This window comes from Megalops cyprinoides, chromosome 11 (assembly GCF_013368585.1).
Source record: "Megalops cyprinoides isolate fMegCyp1 chromosome 11, fMegCyp1.pri, whole genome shotgun sequence".
NCBI lineage: Eukaryota > Metazoa > Chordata > Actinopteri > Elopiformes > Megalopidae > Megalops > Megalops cyprinoides.
Window position 1 is genome coordinate 5,526,995 of NC_050593.1, and position 22,769 is coordinate 5,549,763.

The 22,769-nt window shown below is 44.8% G+C and overlaps 1 protein-coding gene across 3 annotated transcripts in view; it reads right to left on the reverse strand.

Moving 5' to 3' along the window:
* Positions 1–2,741: 2,741 nt before the first annotated feature.
* slc39a10 (solute carrier family 39 member 10) overlaps positions 2,742–22,769 on the reverse strand; it is a 44,143-nt gene continuing 24,115 nt past the window's right edge. For all 3 annotated transcript variants that reach the window (XM_036541242.1, XM_036541241.1, XM_036541243.1), the window contains 7 exons: positions 18,044–18,219; positions 16,843–17,007; positions 14,233–14,356; positions 13,345–13,677; positions 12,791–12,871; positions 6,746–6,936; positions 2,742–2,898 (listed from right to left, as the gene is read on the reverse strand). In XM_036541242.1, coding sequence (XP_036397135.1) covers positions 2,746–2,898; positions 6,746–6,936; positions 12,791–12,871; positions 13,345–13,677; positions 14,233–14,356; positions 16,843–17,007; positions 18,044–18,219 — 1,223 coding nt within the window. In that variant the 3' untranslated portion in view covers positions 2,742–2,745. The remainder of the gene's footprint in view (positions 2,899–6,745; positions 6,937–12,790; positions 12,872–13,344; positions 13,678–14,232; positions 14,357–16,842; positions 17,008–18,043; positions 18,220–22,769) is intronic.

Sequence of the window (22,769 nt, forward strand, 5' to 3'; positions counted from 1 at the left end):
TGCATCCACCGCGTTCACATGTGAACTAACAACCATTCTCTCCAGTTACAGCTGCCCCAAAGTACAGCATCTCTGAATGTAATCCATACAAAAAGGAAAAAACTAACACAATGTTCAAACACAGTCACATTTGTTATTCATTTTTTTAATAACAAAAAATTATTACAACCAAAACATTTTGTCTGTCTGCTTAAGTCATGCCTCATGCATGTATTGATCTAGTTACATTAGTTTAATGTGATCTTGATGATTTGCACCCAACAAAACGAGACCATGGTTGTCACACAGTGACAGGTGTCATTTTTACATAAGTCACACAGGTCTGAACTCCAGCAAACATAGAGGCAAGCCATCTGCACTAGTTAGTCTATGCACAGACAATGCTCTGGTAACACGCGCAACAGAAACGATAATGGAATGTCAGGAGGCAACTACAGCACTGCTATCATTTGTGCACAACTTCATGGTGAGTGGAATGACCAGTGTTTGGCACAGCTCATATCGGTTTCTGTCACATACAACCATTAAAGCAAAATAAAAGAAGATATTTCTATCAAATTAACGATCAGTGGTGTTCTCCAGTGCTTCCAATTTAGCTTGTCAGATATCAATCACAGTGCAAATTAGCCTGATATGAATTAAACACTTAGCAACATACAGCATGCAGGTTTAAATGATATAGGGGCGTAGCCAAGTTAATGATTCAATAATAAATAGTGCTGGTTTGGATTGTCAGTCTTTGATTCGGGACTCTTAAAGGAGCCAGTTTCTTAGACTTTTTTTTTCCTTGTTTGATTTGAGAACGGAGTTCATCAAACAATAGGGAGCAGCATTTAATTTATTGTAGTCCATAAGACTACTTAAAACATATCAGATGCACTCCTGTTTCAGTGAGTTATGTCAATGTCTTATATGAAAAGAAGTCATCCCAAGTTGGGAGTTTTTCTTGGTTCATGAAAAGTTTATCCAAGCTGTGACCCATTTAAAACTAAAGAACATTTATAACACATGGCTACTTGTAGAACGTGATCATCTATGTTAATATTTTTGTAATAAAAATGACTACAAAAGACTACATTACATCTAATGATTTAGTTGTACCTTCAGTTCCACTATGTGTGCATCACATGACAGACCAACAGGACAGACTATCTGGTAGGCAGTGTGGAAGACACTAGTTCAAAAAAAAAAAAAAGATAATAAATAAAAATGGAGCCATTGAACTCTCTCAAGACTGTAGTACAACATTTTTTTAACAAATAATTTATGGACGCTCTCCTAAAGCTTAAAATCAAAGCCTTTTTCATCATATACAGATTGCGTGTGCATGAACAGGGACCAATGAATGAACACTTGATGGAAAGGTGTAGGAGTCTGGCATAATCGGACACCAGCTCCTCACTGCAGAAGCAGAGCTTGGACTGCATTTCAGATTAAGGGATTCACCTGATTAATCCACTCCTCTGAAGGGTACTTGTACATAGCTGAACTGAGATGAACATGATGAACCGCTGTATCTAATTTTTATATTTGGAGAGAACAGGGGAGCTGTCCACAGGCAAACAGGATTGGTTAATAGCTGTTAGGTTTATTTTTTCTGCTTGTAAAACACTGCTGTGTAGCTTTTTACTTTCAATACTCCATTTGTGTGCAATTGTAACTTCAAACCTCCCAAATGGCATTCGTGTTTTTTAACACTTGATGAAAAGCAACCCCAGGAGTTTGTGAAGGAGCCAGGGGAGGCAGCAATGCATTTAACGTTTGGATGGGTCCAGTCAGAGAGCTGGCTGCTGGCATGACAGATTCTGAAACAAACACTTGGTAGGTCTGCCGGTGATGGCAGTGACCTGCATCGAGCGCTGTGGTGACCCGGAACACCTGGAGTGGCACAGCAAGGGACGCGGGGCACCATTCGCCCCGTCCCACCCGGGCAAACCAGAAGTGATTTATAATAGCCATCAGTGTGACATGCTCTTGTACTGGTCAAAAGTAAAAGCGGTAAAAATGAGGGATCTCAGGTTTTCGAAGGTGAACTCACAAGGTGTGTGGGTCTGGCTGGTGTTGATTTCCCATAGTGGACCCTGACTGGGATTGGGATTGCGTTCAGAAAGGATAAAATTATCGTTCTTTGGCAACCGTCTCTCCTGCTGGCAACCCAGTCGTGTTTACGGCCTCCAGAGGAAGGGGGCTGCTGGGGGGTGGCAGGGTGGTGGGTGGCTGAGTTAATTAAACACGGTGCTCTCTGGGACAGCGTGTCTGATCAGCGTGCACACAGGAGGTTGATTAAAGACATACCATCAAGCAGCTTTTATGGTGCTGAAATTTAATGATCAGAAGGCTTTTTCTGTTCTCTTTGTCTGGCACAGCATGATGAGTCATATGTTTCCTGGCTGTGTAAACTGAACTGTTTAAAAAGGGCTGCTGTCAGAAATTGATAATAAGGCTGGGTGGGGGTTTGCACATCTGTAGACTGGTGGGGTTTGCATTTAGACATGGATGTGGTTAAACTTAGCTGTGCTGGCATGGGGGGGTACACACAGTGTTTTACAGGGTTACAGCAAATGCTCAGAATGCCCAGACATGATTGACAGGACAGAGAGAATGTCAGATGGAAATGTGGGTGTGTAAACCTCTCGGTGACAAAGGTGACTGCAAGCCAATGTTTTCTGATGGGGACATGAGACATGGCTGCTGGGCGCGATTCATGCAGGATGGTATTGTCACAGATGCGCTTTAAGGCGAACTTTAGAAGCCGAAGTCCAGCACGATGCGGTCCTCAAAGATGGCGATGAGCAGCATGATGGCAAAGCCGGTCAACATGCCCACATTCTGCAGAAGGAAGTGACCGAACTGGCAGCGTTTGTGGTCCTCGCTGTCACCGTGAAGCATCTCTGGCAGCTGTGAGACACAGAGAGGGAGATGGGATATCACTAAACACACCACATCATCTCAGAAGACACTCAGACACAACATACACTCACATAACAAAACAATGTGGTAAGAGACAAAAGTAACACACCGAGACCCCAAAACAATGTAATGACACAGAAATAACACACCAGGATTTAAAAACAACAAACTTAGACATGAATACAATGCACTGAGACATGAAAACAACACTTAGTACAACTGATTGCATCTGATATAGCCTTAGGGTATTAGTGTATTTGACAGAATAAACACTACTCATAAGCTGCAAGATGGCATGTTACATGTTCAAAACACTTAAACAACATACTAAGTGTGTAAAGGAGTAGCTGTTTACCGATTGGTGTAGTGAACCCATAAGATTGTGACCAGTTAAATGATAATATATTTTGACACCAGTACGTGGTGAGCAGACTTGTGCTGACCCCTTGGTGCCGCTGGTTTGAGTTTGGGTAGAAGTATGCCTTTTAAAAGTAAACTGCATGATGCACCTGTATGGCACTCACAGGAAAATGCCATTTGAAAATGAGCCAATGACCAGATAAGGAAAGGACACCACACAGGCAAAATGTGCTGTTATCATTCTGTGACCAGCAAATCCACATCTCAGCCTGGACCTCCGGAACAGATTTACGGCAGTATGACTTTGGAGTGGAATGAATGGTGACATGTTATGCGGCCTCTCTAACTAAACGTTATCAGCTTTTGCAAGGGCCACTTTAATTATCAGAAACCTGCATCCTGGGCAAAATGAAAACTTTGCAGCAGAGGGGCACCGCTTTTTCTTCCTGTGCTGTGCAAGTTCCCTCTGTGGCCCCCTAAAAAATGCAGAGTTATCTCTGTCCGGATCCCGACGCAGCACTTTGGAGGCTGTTCTTGTTCCCTTACTCTATCATCAGATCTTGGCGCTTGATCTTTGCCTCATTAACCATCAGCGCTGTGTTAACGAGATTCCTGCAACCCACCATGGAGGTGGGGGCTGGCGTCCGATGAAGCACGTATCACAGCAAGCCGATTATTGGCCAGCTTGGAGAACAAACCAATGGGAGCTTGTCTGCTGGCTGAGGGAAGAGACCGGACTCTGCCCTTTCTGTTGGGAGTGGAACTTCAGTGCTGCTGGAAAACGCTGTCCTCATCGCATCTGACGAATTCTACTTCTGACATGTTGCACTCTGTGGGATTCATGTCAAAACTTGCCTGCAGTGAGAACTTTGGGTACATTATGTATTTTGTGTCAAGACTGTAGCTTTTTTCTGCTGCTGTGTTTGTTTTAAGTTTCATTTTTTATATTTTCTGTTGTAGTATTCTCTAAAAAGGAACTGAACTTTTCAGTTCATGTCTTCCTCTCTGCAGTGATGATTACCCTAGAGCAATTAATGCAATTTGTGTTGTGGGGGCTGATCTTTGGTTTTGCAGATTAATTTGATCTATCACGATCATTTAATTTCATTGCTCAAAAAAAGAAACAGGAAATGGTTCTTCCCTGTCCTGCCTCATCTGACCAAACAGACAAAGATAAAAGCAAAGAGGCAAATCAATCACCTGACAGATTGCTCTACAGGGGGGCGGGACTTTGAATTTGCTTGGGCTGCACGATTTGATTCGTTCTCTTCAGAATTTTCTCATTTTAATGAAATGATTATGTGCTTTTTACTTTCCTCAAATACAATTTTCTTCTTTTAATTGAAAGGGGGGTAAAAATGGGATGTACGGAAGGACATTTTTTTCTCGTAAGAATTTTATTCTTAAGCATTCTGTTTCTGAGACAGCTTGGCTGTCCAAGTCCCTTCCTGTGTAGATCTCTGTTGCTGTTACAGAGGCTTAATTCTCAGCGTGGCTCCTCTCCTGTCTGTAGTGTCTGTCTTTCCCCTGCAGGACTGAATACAAAGTCACAAGTCATATAATCGGAGGCAGATTTTTCAGCTCTTAGCATCTAGCCCATCCCTACTTCCTCCATTTCTCCAGGCCCCTAAACAACGTTGGGGCTGTGGTCGCGAATCTATCCTTGCTAAGCCCTGTCACCTCACAGATGTCAAGACAGACTGGCATCATGCCCGCCGCCTTGTGCCCAGAGTCTCTAAATCATAGTGGGAGCAAGGACAGAATTGATAGACTTATCGTTAAAGCTGCTGTCGCGGGAAGTGGGACGTAGGCGGGATTTTTGCACCCTCCTTTGATCCACGGACACAATGACACAAGGTGTGCCATTTGTAAATATCACCTGTAATTGTCCCCTGACAGCCTTTTGTTCCTGTTGCATTTTGGGCTCAAGGTGTTGCCCACATACCTGCAGCTGGCCTCTGTGCGCTGAAGAATTAGCCTGTCATCATAAATGGTATAAATTAATATCTCCCGAGCCTGAGTCTGTGAATCACTGTCGACCAGTAGACCAGGTGAATCTCACTGGCTTTTAAGTGGGGGACAAAAAGGAATGTAAAAATAATCTCTTTTCTTACAAATAAATGGGTTGCTGCAGTGGCTGCCAGCACACATTGAGCGTGGTGTTGATCTTAATATGAACTTTACTCTTCCTTGGCCACAGCAGGGACAGTAAAAGCACAGTGCGCTCTGTTGACTGTGGTTGGAGGCACTGTGACAGGTTGATAAAGGCAGTGGCTGAACACACCAGCATGGTGACATTTATGTGCCAGCCTTTTTAGCCTGTCAGCGGGCCAGAGGCGTCTGCCGCCAGACAGGCTCCCTCTGCCTCCGAATAAATGCCGGGTGCGATGGAGGCAGGGCTGTCACCTCAGTGTCTGCACGTTCGCAGCTCGGTCGCAGAAACCCAGCGGAACCCTCGTTTTCAGGAGCTGAGGGATGGCACAGTTTCAATGCCTTTCCAAGTGTGTGTTTGGCCTTGATATGGGCACGCTGTCGCCGAAGCAGGCACATGGGGAAGAATGTGCCTTCAGGAGGGAGGTGTGGGCGATCGTGAATGTAGCCTAGACCCACACATCCGAGCCCTCCGGGATCTGGGAGGTAGGGGTGTGAAGTCTCTTGGGAGGGAGGTAGGGGCTCTGCAGGGGCAGGGGGCGCTTATCTGCTCCCTTCACAAAGGACAGGGGCTTGGCTGGGCTCCAGCTCTCTCAGGCTGGCTTTGTCTGTTTGTCCACCTCCCCCTCAAGACCAACGTTTGCCATAGTCAAATTTGTTAGATGCTCCTTATGAGGTGCCCCTCTCCTTGTTTTTCTTCTCCTTCTGTTGTCCCTCCTCCCCTCTCTGTCTCCCTTTTTCTCCCTCTCCTCACTCAATCTGTCCCTCCCAACTTTCTCTCCCTCTCTGTCCACCATTCTGGGTCTTTCATTCTGGAGGTGTGCATTAGGAGTTTGCCGTACATACATTTCCTTGTACATTATTGGACAGATGGAGCTGGAAGCAGCTGGTACCATGTTTCAAAGTTGTTCTAAAAAGCCAGCATGACAAGGCCTTTGTCGATTTTACACAGAGCATCATAAAAAGACAAAATCAAATGCTGTAGTTTGCATACCCCTACCCTCAGCACCAGCAGAGGACAGAAAAGCCAGCAGAGCTGACACCATTCACTACATATATCCTTTATACCCTAACTCATGGAACTAGCATGGTAGGTCATGTTAGCCATAGTAGGAGCAGGAACTGAGCATCTCTTAACATAAAAATGGCAAATATTTTCCACTGCTACCCGAATTACAAAGACAACCACATAAAAAAATCCATTGAACAAAGCTATGTTGGTGCTCTCACTGCCAGCACTCACAGAGGAAGGAGACCACAGAGAGTAACAGCAAGAGGTCAGAGCTAACACCTCTCAGTGCCACCGCAGCAAGAGAAGCCTTACCATGTCCACCAGAGCGACGTACAGGAACATGCCAGCCGTGATGGCGAAGATCCAGCTGGTGACGTTGTGCGTGTACTGGCCCACCGCCGTGCCGATCAGCATGCCCACGTAGGCCATCAGTGCTGACAGGAGGTTGTACACGATGGCCTGCTTCACCGACATCCCCGCCTTCAGCAGCACCGCAAAATCGCCTGCGGCAGAAAACACAGACATTGCGCTGCCTTGTCTGCACCTGACTGGGGCCTCCTAGCATCACTACGCCAGTTATAGATTAGGGATGCAGATACTCTATTATTACCAGATATTCAGATCCTGCGTTCCTCCTGTCATGCCTGTAGAATGCTCCAGAGGGTAACAGGAAGCCTGAGTGCTGACTGAGTTCACTTCCTGACTACGGATGTTCTGTTTTAGAGAATATCCCTTCAAGAATGTTGCTAGCAAACCAGAAATTCAGAAAGCTTGTAGCTTCAACAATTCAGAGACAGAAGTTTCAAATTGAAATGTGCCCAGGTGACTATCTGGTCCATGTATTAAGAATCTCTGATAGGGACAAATGAGTATTTTTCTTATTCTATCATGAGGTCACTACTCAATATCAATCAGACAATGAAGCTGCATGGACCACAAAATGTGTGGGGCTATCAAGCTGTCAGTGACTAACAAATTGAAACCATACTATTTTGCTGTGAAGAGTAAAGTCTTTTAATTGGTTCAAATCAGTGCCTGATAGCAGTTCTGGTAGCTCTACCTAGTATGGGGTCAATATGAAGCCTGGTTCTCCTAACATTACTAAACGATTAATCATTTAGTACAACAATAGTAATGTTGTTACTTCACCAACAATACCAAAAAATCCACTTTTATTCTGTCTCGTCAATATTCATGAAGGACAGCCTGAGAACATGGCATAAAAATAACGATTCCTTGATATTAAGTTTCCTGCCTGAAAGTTTGAGTGAAGGATGATCCCTCTGCAGCGAGTGCTTCTTTACATAGAAGGAACAGGAGTTTCATACAGTGCTTAGGGGGAAAAAGAAGCCTTTTGATTTTTCTGATGTTTGATGTTGGGAGCCACAGAATATTTGAATGTGAAATTAATCTGTGCTGCACACAACAGATTCAGAGGAAAATATATACCGTTCTAAATCACTTAAAAAAGAAACTACATATCCGCAAACACACGCGCACACACACACACACACACACACACACACTGTTGCATCGAGTTCCGCAAACTCTGCAAAATGGCCTCAATTCAAAGTACAGAAAAGGGAACTTCACTTTTGGGAAAAATTGACTTTACTGCAGTCCTGCAGATTACCAAAATTAGCATTTTAACAGGCTCTTTTCACATCTATCAGTCAATGAAGCAGTGCGCGGCTCTTAACCCAGCGGCAGGTCTTCAGCCTTTGTCTTCACCTGCTCTGCTGTCCCTGTCTGGCACACCACGGAAACATAACCGTGCCAGTGAGCATAATTTACCAACCCAACACCGACAATTAACTTCTCTGTGGGGTACAAACCCCTTATCGTATCACCGCACTAAGAGTGGGAGGCTGTCTTGTGAAAAGCAAAGAGGCAGCCCCACCGGTGACCGTTGCATCTGTCAAAAGAGTGAGTGTGATAAAAATCGCCGAACATCACACTCTCCCAGCCGCTGGACAGTAGGGAAAGCAACATGGCCCTTTCACTTCAAACTCCAGATTTGCCTTAAATTTCCAGGAAATCAGTGTTACACCAGTGTTACAGTCCCCCCTGGCTGGGGGACGACATACCTACAAGAGAGACTGTGGAAAATCCATGTGTGATACAAATCAGCTTAACTGCTTAAATGAAGGCTTTAAATCTTCCTATATTAGAATAAAGAAAATCAGTGAGCCGATCGTCAAGGCATTTAAACACTGTTACTGTGGACATGAGATCTACCTCATATACTTTTGACTGACTGCTGTTGACTATGGGCTACACTTGCAATCAAACGATCAAAGGTAAATCCTGTAATGGGCTTTTACCTACCTGAAACATGATGTATCCATGGAAATGCATGATTAAACTTATTTAGGTCAATAAGACACGGGTATCTACTTTGCAAACCAAAAACAGAATCTTACAACTTACATTAATAATATATTACACACCATGTAGTTGTTCCTTTTTATCTGAAAACTTGAATAGATTTACATTGCTTTTGTGCATAATAAAACTCACAAAGAGGCAAAAACTTAAGCAAGACTTCTTATCTTCTCATACGCATTAACGAGCTTACTTTTTTATCTTTCATCTGATTAAGACTAATTGTATTTAAATTTTATTCCCATTTAGTTGCAGTTTACTTTCATTTAGTAGTACACATGGGAGGACAAAAAAGAATGCTGAAATGTGAATTCATAAAGACGGCTTTTGGAAACACACACAGATCGATCTTCATGTTTTGACATTGAACCAGCATGAGATAAATGATGAATCATGGAAAATTTGACATCAATGCCTGTCTCGTGTTCACTAGGCTGTGGAAAAGAACTGTTGTTCAAAAAGCATTAGGCACTATCATTAACCTTTTAGAATGAAATTACTTTAAGGGCACATCTTAACAATGAAAAATCACATTCACTCACCATAAGCTAGACCACAGTGGTCATTTTCCGCCAGTGTCACTCTGCGTAAAAGTTTTAAGAGAAGTTCAACTTTTTGTGTGCCGCTTGAAAACAACTGTGAGCCGTACGTGCTGTGGGGTTTTGTCAGTTTAATATTGCTGGGGGATGGGTGAGAGACGGAACCTGACAGCGAAAGTTAACGAAAACAAAGGCAGGCAGGCAGACGTGGGGAGCGAGCTGTTGAGTATTTACTTAGCTTTCACAAAGTAACATTTGGCAGGCGGTCACGGGCCCATTCATCAACTGAGAAATTCCTCGCATCAGCCTCGCTGACAGGAGATATCATTAGCGCTGAGGAACTGTCACTTTCTGAGCGCGCCGCCAAACTGCCTCATTAAACAAGCTGGAGGTGAGACCGCGGTGGCGGAGAGGAGCTCCGAGAACGACGCCTTACTGTCCCCATTGACTCTGCCTCCATCCCACCCCCCACGGTCTAGGAGGCTGACAAGCTCTCTGCCCTTTTCTGCTAGTCTAGGGTCAGCTGTGGGTCAAGTGACGCCCCCTCAACCACAAACAAAAAGCAAGCAGGCACTATGTCACTTTCAATCTACTTAACAGACTTGAATTGATTAGTTAGTCAAAGGGGCATCATAGGATGTTGGGCTCTCCAAAAAAGGATTCTATGAGTGTAAATGTATAGTATAAATATGTACAAACGATTATGACTGCAGATCGTCAGTCTTGTGATCGAACCTGTCTCAAGGGGTGGAGTCACTACTGCATTTCTTTGGTGCAAACACACACAATAATTCTCCACGACATACACACATACATTAAAATTAATGGGAACTCTGTGCTGGTTACACAACATGTCTGTCATCTGTTGGTTCCTCCAAGTCAGCCCCGGTCTGTTGTATTTTTCCTCTCTCACACACTCCACATACACACACTATATGCGTCAGCGTCAAACATCTCATCACGCAGGATGCATCTGGTGCTATCAAAAATATTGCGTTACTTTGTCTGAGTGACACGAGAGGCCCCCATCACAATCCACGTCAGAGCTTCACAGCAAATTAAACAGATCTGTCTCATACAAATCGAATTAAACACCCTACAAAGTACAAACTTAGCGATTATGTGTGATTATGCCACAGATGGCTAAATTAATACGACTGACAGTTCCAATTTTCATGCAAATGACAGTTCCAGTTTTTCTTTTTTTTTTTAGACCCATTTGCAGTTGTGCACAGCTGGAAGAATTCCTGGTCTCTATTTAATCCTATTCAGAAATGCTCAGAGTTCTACAAATAGGGGGCCCCAATTGGAAAGAGCTGAATCTGTATTTAACAAATCTGACAGATGGCAGGGCATATGTTATTCACACTAATTTTCGGGCAAATCCGCCCAACTGTTCATTATCTTAAATTGTTTAAGCGCATCACAAAAAATTTAAAATGGCAGAAAATCTAATGTGGCAGAATGCATTACAGGCACTTACAAACACACTCCTCACAAGCAGATATAGAATAGCATATGTTATGACTATGCTTGAGTATGTTTGTAAAGAAGTATTATCATGTTCTATTATCTATTATTATTATCTATTATAGCATCCACAATGCGATACCAGACACATGGCCAATGGCCAGCTCACATAATCTTCAAGAATCCTTTAAAATGATTCAGTGATGATTCATGTTTAAAAAATATTATTTCAGCAAAGATTTTGACATATTTGTGTGTGAACATAATATTATTCCAACTGAATGTAATATGAAGTAGACCTGTTCTAGGTTTGTAAGATGTCTCTACAGGCTGTTGTTAGACAATGTGTGAATACTTGAAAAGGTAAGAGGTACACGGAACTGCAGCAGAAAATATGTGGAAAATGCGCTTTGTTTAATCGAGTCTGTCCCGTGCAGGCTTGCATGCGCTGACAGCTAACATCCCTTCAAATCCAAAGGTACAAAACTCCATCAGCTACCAGAGCTGCACTGCCTGCAGTGAATATTACTCACCCACGCTGTGCACAGAAGCTCAGAGACGTGAAATATTCAACAACGATGTCCTCGAGATATGGCTGCATAGAAAAACTGTCAATCGAAGTGCCCTGCATTTGTGTGTGTGGATGTGATTAACATACTTGCTCCCAGAATTGCATGGTCTTTGAGCGTTTGGATGTGTGAGTGAAGAGGAGAGCATGAGCAAGGGGCAGTGTTTTTCACCCCACTGAACTTTTTTCACTGAAATAAAAACACTCTGGGTTACAAACTGACTGTAAAATCTGTGAACCTGTAATACGTGATTACCTTCCAAAAACGGAACATGGTCGACTAAACTTCACATTCATGTGATTGCACATGCACACTGATGAGAAGCTAAGAGCACTCTCGTGTGTGTTAAAAGTTACTGGAGCGTTAGCTATTTGTGAGAAGAAAGTGCTACTCTCTCATCCTTGCATGCCGATGATGGTGACCTTCAGCAAAGGGGCATCAAGGGACAGCACATCCGGGATACGATGTCATTAACGGGTCATTAATGACTCCGTGCTCGGGCGGACACAATCACAGCTAAAGAGACCCCCGGCAGGTGGCCCATGGCAGGGACCCCACACCCACCTTCCAATGCAACTGCTCCAACCCACCCCACCTAACCCACATGGCTCAGTGGCCTTGTGTCCAGAATCTCCACTGGCTATGCTATGGGAGGTTATGGGATTAACCCCGTGGGTAGACCGTGGCCTTTCTGCCGGTCACTCAGAAGTAAAAGTGATGGATTATAGGTAATGGCCTTGCAGCAGATTGTGGCTCTGTCATTACGGGCACACTTCTAACTACAAGTGCAGCAGAGACCCACTTAACATCCAGGCCTATGAGCCACCTGGGCTTGGACACGGCTTACTTACTTACTATGGCACACAGCCCGGTCACTCTCCTCTCGCAATTACACGACTGATACCCCCTCTGAGTCTGGGAACGGTCTCCCTCTCCCTACTCATGTGCCCCTGAGACTGGGGGAACCAATCACTTTTCTCTGTTTCCTCACTCAACACCTGTGCTTCAAGAGTCAAACACACACACACACACAGCCTCACGGTGGGCATTCGCTGTCGAACACCACTCACATTATGGAATGTGAACACTTACATCCCCAGCCACAAGTATGAAACAAAGAAATGAAGTACGAATAGCAATATTAGTGCTAGCTGATCAGCAAAGACTGCTAGGAATACACAATGTGTCCTGTCTCCAGAGGTGGAGGAGTACTGGCGTGGCCTTGAAGCTGAGCCAAATTGAAAATGGTTATTATAACAGGGCTGACGGTCTTCCTCCTCAAACTTGTGCGCTTGTGCCCTCGTGTCCTCTACAGTCGTGATGCCATGAACCCCTTGTAATGACACTGGGGAGGAAGGGGGAAGCCCTGAAAATGCCGGGCACGGCGCACTCACCCAGCTCATGGGGCAGCTCATGACAGAACACGGCAACAGACGTACTGATGCCTCCCGTCACGTTGGCACTGAAGGCGGCACCTGGCAAACACATGGCACAGCTTTATCAACAACACCACCTTTAAGGCTACCAACATTTGAGAATGTCAAAATTAAAAGTATTCTTATTATTGTCAGTCTGTACTTATCTGGCAGACATTCTTTCCAAGCCATAATGGCACGCTACATTAAATGCAAATTGCAGGAGCAACGAGAACAGCACGAATTACAGAACAACAAGTACTGAACAGCCTATAACTCACTGAATAAGTATTGAGCTGAAAAACAGTATGTCAGTAAGCATATGTCAGTGTTCCGGCACACACACAGACCCCAGTATTTATCCCAGACAGCTACATACCTGTAGGATACCAGCATGCACACATTTCTGATCTATAATAGCAACATTCCCCAATATCATTTACTTGTGAGACATGACTCATAAAGATATCCGATGATAAAAAGAAGCAGTACTCTAAGATGTAGGCCTGTAGTCTGTAAATAGAGGGTCTTACCTATTGCCAGACCATCACTGAAGTTGTGCATGCCATCTCCCATGATGACCATCCAGGCAATGCTAGCTATCCCAGCATCCTTCATCTCCTGGTCCGAGTGACAGTGGTTGTGGTGGGCGTGGCCATGGGAGTGGCCATGAGAGTGGCCGTGACCATGCCTCTTCGTCTTGGCCTTCCTGCCATTTTCCACGGCCGGGGAGCCCACACCCCGGTGGCCGTATTCGGGATCGGTGGGAGACAGAGGCCTCTTGCTGGGAGACTCCGGGTCCTGCAGCTCCGTCAGCTGGGTGTTGTTGTGCTTGCTGTCGCATGACAGCATGGAGCTGTCAGGCCCTGGCAACAGAGAAATGGCGGGGTTTAAAATTCTGAAATCACCCTGCTGCAAGTTCAACTCCACACATCCTTGTCATCTTCGCACAGTGGTCGAGTCAAACCCCTTCCTCATTTTCACACAGCAGTTTAACAAATGCATCAGAAGATAACAGAATCTACTAAAGTAAGTAAAATAATTCATTTTTTTTTCTTTTGTATTCAAAAAAAGAATGGAAAACAGCATGCCAGACCAGTCTTAAAGCTCTGTGTTCTTTGCAAAAGCACACACATAAAACAGGATTGACCTTACGTTTCCATTTACTTATTCTTCCTTTACTTCCTTTGAATTTGTCTGAAAAGCGAGGACAGAGGAAATGTACGACACGTTCCAACGCTTCAGGAACCCGAAGAGCCAGGAAGAGCCTGACAAAAACCTCATGGCCTGTACCTTTTTTTTTTTTTTCTTTCCTCACCACAAACAGTGCCTCAGCTAAGTGTAGGCAGTCATGCTTTTTGATTCGAGGATTCAAAAGTGGTCCATGAATAGAAGGAGGTGGGGGGGGGGGGGTACTGTACCATCGGCGGTCAGCGGCTTGAGGTGCAGCCACTCGGCGTCTGAGCGCCGGTTGAGCTTGTGGTCCGACAGCTTCCTCCCGATCTTCCCCTCATCGTCCTTCCTTGTCTTCCTGCACCAGCTCCCCTGGGAGAAGGAAAAAACAGAGAGGACTGAGCCGGCTTTGTCACTGTGTTGCAGTTTATTATGTGACTGCGTTATGCACTGTGACAATGCGCACATATTGCATACTAATGCAGACTTTGATCATCTGCATTCAGACAGTTGTCACATGTAAGTATGAGTTATGTGCAATAAATCAGAGAGTATAAGGCTGCCTGGCTCTATTTCATGATGGAATAAAAATGCTAAAACAATAACTAGCTGTATTAGATTTGTATTATTTAAATGCACTGGTGTAAATAATTTGTATGCAAACAGAGCTGGACCTGTAATTTAAAGGTTGTGAGTTCAGTTCCATGATAGCTGTTTGTACCCCTGAGCAAGGTGCTGACCCTAAATTGCTTCCGTAAATATTCAGATGAAAATGGATACTATGCAAAAAATGAATGTGTAAGAGATGCTCTGGAATAGGGAATAGATGGTACAACAAATCAGCTGTAAAAACTGCAGTTTATACCATGCCGTGCTGGGACAGTTGCAGGTCACATCAAAAACCGCAAGGGGTTTGCGCCCCACAGAGAAGTTAATTATCAGCGCCAGGCCGGATAATTAATTGCCTCAGAACATACCCTGCTGTATAAATGGATATTAGGTAAAATGGAAGCTGTGCGGGTGGCCCTGGATAAGGGTATCTATGGAGTAAATAAATAAGAAATACATAAGGGGAAACATGATAGCGCATCCCCCACAGTGACTTAGGGAAACTTGTTAGCTTAGCTCCAACAGTATCTTAGGGACAGAGGTGGAAAATCCCAACTTCAGAAAGTAAAAGTCCTACCATGTATTTGTTCTAACCATTCACTAAACAAGGTGATTTCACTAATTAGCTCCTCTACCTGGCTGAAGAGTTGTGCTAATTAAATTCAGCTGGTGTAGTGCATGGGTGGAACAAATACGTTGCAGAACTTTTACTTTCTGAAGCCGGGGTTTTCCACCTCTGCTTAGGGATATGTGTTAGCTTCTTAGGGAAACTCACTAGTTTAGCCCCTCACAATATTTTAGGGAAACATGTTAGCTTAACCCCTAAAGTGCTAAGGGAAACTCCTTAGCTTAGCCCCCTGTAGTGTCTTAGGGAAACTCATTAGCTTACCCTCTATAGCAGGGGTCTCCAACCTTTTTTCATCTGAGAGCTACTTTGAAAAAATGAAATTGGCCAGGAGGTAATCACGTCTTATATTACTCACACTTATTCATATAACGTATCAAAACACTCACATTAAACAGCTGAATTAAGCTACTTTTTGTATATACATGTATCAAATGTCAATATCCAAAGCTCACACTTTGTATCAAAAGTATCTTAAATTCACATTAATAGCATGTCAAACGTACATTCTATATCCATATGTTTCAAATTTCAAAGTGACAAGCTCACTGTAGCGACGGGTGAGAGCAGTCACCGTAGCCAGCCTCGAACCCGGGTCTACGGGATACCAAACTGCAGCTTTGATCGCAACGCTAAAGAGCCAGGCTCTTTGGTAGTCAGAGCACATACTCAACCGTAATGACAGCACTCTGTCACACACATTATATATCAAAACATCTTAAATTCACATCAAAGTCATAGAAAACATAGAAAACATTACTACGTGAATATGATGTGAGATGTCAGACAAATTTGGTCATCATTGATCGCTGTTTTGGAACATTAAGCTACATTAAGCCTTTTCCTTATAATGGGCGTCAATAGAGAGGAACACGCTTAATGTAAGATAACGTCCATATTCATAGGATTTCGGTTTTGATTTTTTAACAGGTGAAAGTGTTTATGACAAGACATGTCCGAGAGAAATTTGGTGATCATTGAGTGCTGTTTTGGAACATTAAGCCACGTTAAGCCTTTTCACGTTAAGGGCTTTAGAATGTCCCTGAAGTGGCGCTGAACGTTGCATCTTTTACCAACTGAAACGCTGGTACCGCAGATGAGGCACACGCTTGTCCTTCACATTCGTGGAAAAAAAAAATGGCGTTCCCATTCATCATGCAAATAGCATGTTTGGCCACTTTCTTTGTTCATCATAAATCTGCCTATTTTATAAGCTAAACCGGCTTGCTAACACTTCCGAACTCCTTGCTTTAGCTCAGTAGCTACCTCAGAAACTAGCCTACATTTTAAGTGACGTGACGATGTGTTGGCAAACTTGACAGTAGCCTAACTTATTTGCTTGACAGCTGATATCATTTTGTGTTGGAGGGGGGTGGGACATCTGTGTAATTGATTGGATTGAAATGGGAAGAGGTTTCCAGGATGCATTTATTCGTTGTCAAATTTTTTTGCACATAATCTTTGAACCTTTTGGCGAGCTACTCAAAAGCAGGCAGCGAGCTACTGGTAGCTCGCGAGGGACGTGTTGGAGACCCCTGCTCTATAGTGTCTAAGCTTGTTAGCTTAGTCCCAACAATATCTCATGCCATTATCTGTGGAGTGTTCACACAACTGCATGCCTCACCCCTTGGTCCTTGTAGTGTTTGAACATGCCAATGCAGTGTTCAATGATGAAGAGCAGGTAGATTCCAGCTAGGGCGGTCAGGCCTTTCCAAACCCCGTCGAATGCGGTCAGCAGGTCGGCCTCTGGGTCCAAGTGGCTGTGGCTGTGATCATGCTGGCCTTGTGACTGCATGCCAAGGCAGAGAGAGGCGTTACTATGTTCTGCAAAAGCACTGCTGATGGTGAGGTGAAGCCTTGGGAGTCTGAGCAGTACAACTGAGCATGACCTCTTGTGTTAGACCATGGGAACCTGTGTTTGCTGTCCATGTTAACCAGACCTGCAGATTCCTGGCAATCATGCTATTATGCACTAAACCCAATTCCAACAGACCTGTCAGTATTAATCATCAAGGGGTTTGGCAGAACATTCCAGAAAAGATGACATGAAATTGAAATCAGTTTGTCTTCTACAAAAACCCTGGTTTGGTACAGATAATAGAAAACAAAGGAAAGATGACACCAGAAACAAGGTAGAATATATATTTCTGAGTGCATCTCTATTTCCAAGCTTCCTGGCTTTGTCCTATTTTTGAGCGTATTCGCTGACACCCAGCCGGGCTCAGTAACCTATCCAAATGTGTGAGAGAGAGCCAAATGGAAGCTGTTCCTCTATTTAAGGCCACCTGACCCCATGGTTGCTAGCAGTGTGTGTGGGGGTGAGGCAAACACTGTTTCACCCCTGAAGGAAGTGCAATCTGACACGATCGTGAAGAGGTTTAGCTGTACGTGGCAAAAGTATGGCTCCTCACCCTCACAATGGGTGGAGCCACCACGCATTACCATGTTTTAGGTACTATTATGTTCAGTATCATTGATGTCCTTGTTTGTGTAATGTTTTCTGTCATCCTTTGTTGGATGCCCTTTGTGCTTGAACCCTGCAGTTGCTCTGAAGAAGAGGACTATACTCAATGTCAATAATGAAAATGTAAAGTTACATGTACTCATCTTGTACATTGCTCTGGATAAGAGTGCCTGCAAGAAAAATGTAATTATAAATGATCAGTGAGCTGTTGATTTGAAACAATCATCCTGGCTACACTGTGGACAGTAGTTGATGATGGGTGGTACATGGTAGCTCCACCCATGATGGGGCTCCTGAAGCCCCACTCTCCCATCGTCAGCTATACAGGCTGACCGATCAGTGGGTGAGACGCAGTACTCACATGGGGCAGCAGGTGGAGCAGTGCGTCGCCACTCAGCGTGCCCACCGCCAGCGCCACCAGGAAGGTGAGCAGAAACTTGAAGCATGATTGGTTGAGGATGGGCACCAGGACCACACCCAGCAGGGACAGCAGGCTGATGATGGTGATGGACACGAAGCCCCACACCCAGATCCATGCTGCAGAGGGAGAGGACAGATGCAGTTACTCCACCATGCTACCAGTGGGAGCCAGCACACACCACTCATCTCAATAAATAATGAATGATATTGACATACGCACCATATTACTTACTATACCCAACAAATGAAAGTTTCACACTGCTACACAATGAAATACAGAAGTCTGTTTTCCCTAAGGAAACCCTGAGGAGGCTACAAAAAGGAACTGATGCACATGGGTGTTTACAGTGTTTAAAAACTTCCAAAAAGCTGTCTTAAAGTCTTAGTAAATAAGATAAATAAGATAGCAGTCTTCAGATTTCAAGAAAAAGCAGTGTCATTTCTGTTCACTTTTAACAGTCAGTTAAAATGGCACTGTATCAGCATCTCTCTATCAGCACCAAATCAAACAAAATCAAATGCAATAATGTTGGAAAAAAGAGGAAATGTAGTCCTTTTCTTTTATCAAAATTCTTAAATGCAACCCTCCGGGGCTGGCAAAACAATGCACGTCTCCCCTCTCAATCACTTTACAGTTCCTGTACAGCAGAGAGTGCTCTCTGCTTCCAGCTTTTCATCTGCAGCCAGAGGAAGAATGCAGATCCTTCTCATTTGCATTTAAAAGACGTTCCTGTCTCTCTCCCATCGAGGATCGGGGACAGGAGAAGAGCTAGTGGAAAGTTGCTTTGCGTCGCTCTTTCGGCAGAGGACTGAAAAGCTGTTTTTTTTTTCCGAAACGAAACGCCGACGTGTGCGACAGTCCAGAGATGGGCTTGGAAGCAGCTGCCGTTTTGCATGATGCTGCAACACAACATCGTTGCCGTACGAAAACGCTGGCGGGGTGCCGCAAATCCACCAAGGAAGATTCAGGCGGATCCAACAGGCTTTTAACATTTGGCGCCAAATGCAGCGTAAAATCCAAACTGCAGGAGGACTCTCAAGATCAGTGAAAGCGTAGCGTCTCTCACCCGCATGCCACCTGAACAACAGCAGCGTTTTACTACAGCCCACGCTGAGCTTGTGTAATTGCTCCCTGCCATCGTCTTCCGGCCAGTTAATTTCATTGTTGCTTTCATGACACGTCTTTTTCCCCCATTAAAAATATGGTCTGTAATTACTGAACTGAGCATTAACTGCAAAGGGCAGGCTGTAAGTCAGCTGCATGGCTACGACTGTTCCGGTCTAGTCTACACAATGCAAATGAGGTAACATTAAGCAAACACTTCAACCTAACACTTTGGGTTAATGCACACAAGGCAGGTTATCTGTCAATGCGCTGAACACTAGCTCCCTCTGTGTGAGTGCCAGAGGCTCAGAACAATGGGTCTCAGATCACAGAGGCACACAGCAGCAGCCTAACATTGTTGCAGGGCATGTTCTCTGAACAGAGATCGCAATTCTGCTGTCGCAGTATGCTGACCCGCTCTCCATGTGGCATTTACCCATGAGTCCTGGAGATGTGGCCTTCTCACTGGCCCGGAGCGGTGGTGCTTTGATGGACAATACCGATCCTGCCTGACGTGTCATGTGACCGGTGCCTGGCTCTGTCTGGCCTCTCCTCCTGATCACGCCGAGACGGACCGACCAGCCACTCCCTAGTCACGAGTGTCCTCTGTCATCAGGGCATAGGGTCACTGCGGGGGTCATTTCAGTCTGGTCTTCTACATTCCTGTCGTTTCCACTCTGAGCTTCCTGTTATGTGACCGATGGTGTCAGCTTTGTGCCTTGAGAGACGCCCATCCTCAAATACAGGCTCTGCCCCAGAGCAGGGCAGGCCCTCCCTCTCAATCCCACCCCCCAGGTGGGGGGTATCTCCAAAATCTGCCCCCGTTGAGGACATCAGTCTTGCTCTGCCCATACCTGCACTGTCTGAGATTCTTAATAAGGGGTCTGCCCTATCGAGTACACAGTAAACCAGGGGATCAAGGAATTCACAAATAAGACAAGGGCCTAACCCACCGCTGCCAGAGCTGTCCCGATGACACATGGCAAACTCCCCGTAACTGCATACTGGACAACTGCACACTCCACTTTATTGCATAGCATGGAGCTGCAGTTATGAGCCCACTGACATTTCCATGCTCCTCTTGTGGGCATGCACTGCTTAAGTGCATAACATGGCAGCACTTCCAAATACAGGCAGTTATCAGACTGCAGTCCATTTTATACATGAATACAAAAGTTTGATTATACTGTAACCAATACATAAATGTTCACATTATCCAGTTATTAGTATTTCATTTATATGTGCCCATGGATTTAGTCACATATTGTGTTTGGTTTTTGTGGGATTTGGACAATGAAACCTCACATCGTGGTGCACTCTTATGTGGAATGAATTCCTGCAGAGCATTTCGCAGCTGGGAGATTAAAAACCATTAAGCACCACCCCCTCCCCTTTTCAATTTCCAAACGGCACAAAGCCTTTTGTAAGCCACAGACAAACAGCACTGCGGACGCTCCAGGGAATACTAATCAAAAAAGGGAGATGCCAAAAAGAGGCACTCAGAAAGCAATTACAACTTGGAGACGATTAGCTGGTTTTGTAATAATTAACACTTATCACCGTGCACTCCCAAACAAAGCCACACACAGGATGACTATGTAAAAAGGAAATTCACTGTGTGAGCAATTGGTAGGCTATGTGCTTGGAAGTGGACATTCAGAACTGTGAATATTGTCCAGATTAGAACCAATAAAAAGAACCAATAAAACCAATAAAAAGAAAAATAAGAGAGTTCTACTTGCACCCAATTGGGGGCTCTCACCGGATGCAGAGTCTGGCCAACCAGAGCTCAATGATGGACAGCTATTGACCAATCAGGCCCCTTTCCTTTCATCTGTGGTTATAGTGAAAGGTTTCAGTGAAAGAAATTGTTGTGCAGTTTCACAGCTCTTGCTGCCCTTTAAAGAACGCATGCCCTGAAGGGTCCTCAATCAGGAAGGTTTAAGCACTGTCCATGGTAACTCTCTCTATGGAAAAAGACAGGGTTAAAACCCACCTTTGACAATATGGTCAACTCATCCACAGCCCACAGGGAGTTGGTGGCTCCTTTACTGTGGGATGGACTAAAATAGAACTCAAGTAAAGCTCCTTAGCAGAATTTGAGCTTGGGGAGTGGGCACCAAACCTCATGGCTTAAATACTGGGTATGTTGATCCTGTGATTGTTAAACAACCAAAAGAGCCCACAGGTGTTGACTGGTACTCCACAGGACCACTGTGTCAGTGTGAGCCATCTCCTGGCAAGAGCTTAGCACGTGTTCCTTTTAATTGGAAAGACCTGCTGCAACTGCTTATGATCTCCTCTGAAACAACCCTGCTCCTCTCTCCCTTCTCATGCGCCTACCTGCAAGCCGTGAGTTTGGTAACTGCATCTGTCCTCGTTACGGCACCGCCACTCTCTGTGCTTTACTTCACCTGGGACCGAGCCACCTGCCCCCGCGTGCTTTAAAATGCCAAGAAGAATCGTGGGAAATGCACTAGAGGTCCTCCATTCTCAGCTTACTGAACTGTTCCCCGTTTCATTATCACTCTCAGGGAGCAAGAGAAGCGGCAGCCTGCACAAGCTTTCCAATTACGCCGTTTTCCAGGCCAGGTCTGGGAAGAGGGCACTCCGCACCATTTGAACATTTTAATTGGCGGAGAGGGGAAAAAAAAACAAAAACGATTAGTGGCCCTTTTGCTTAATAGTCTTCGGTAAGCCCCCCTGGCAGAATGGAAATGAGGCACGGCAATTCCCGGCAAGCCGGCCATCGCTGTATGCCTCCGAGATGCTGTGGCAATGGCCGGGGAACTGATGAGCCATTATCTGTGTCCCCTCTGCGTGCCTCTGCCTCTTTGTCCCTGTCCCTGCTGCCATGCGATTACCCAGCCCCTCCCAGCAGGGTCTCCTGCTTTCGGTTAACGACATCAGCAGCGTGACATGATGGGTGTGCTTCTGTATGGCCCAAGCAGGTCCCGGCCGCGTCGCTGAGGATTAAGCATCAGAAATGAGCCAGGGACGGTAATGAAGAGAAGCTAATTACTTTGGGAAAAACAGTCCTGGAGTTGGACGGCCCTATCTCAACTTTCTTGGCATGCTTTTTCACTAGTTTTTCTTAATTAGGGGGTTTATGTGGGGATTCAGAACTGCTGTGGCCCACAGGTCAGCATGCCTGGTTTACAGGAAAGGGCAAGAGTATGTGCGGGGACTGGCACAAAATCAGCCCTGCTCTTCTACAAAAAGAAACCATTTTCAGCTACTTACAGAGCTGCACAGGCTGGATTGAATGCTGTAAAGTGAACAGATAAATGGTAGTAATATCACACTCTATTAGGGAGTGGAAATATATAGTATCTGCTCAGCATAGTACAATGCAGTTAGCCAGTCTTCGCCCTTAACTTTCCCACTCTCGCTCGACCTGTTTAGGAGGGGTGTGTGGTACAGACAAGTCAAGTCAAAATATGCAAAGAGTACATGCAGATTTGGGTCTAACATGATCTAGAATTTACTATGAAACTACTTAGTTTTACTTACAGCTAACATGCTGTACATTGAAAATATATGCTTGAAAAGATGAATATTT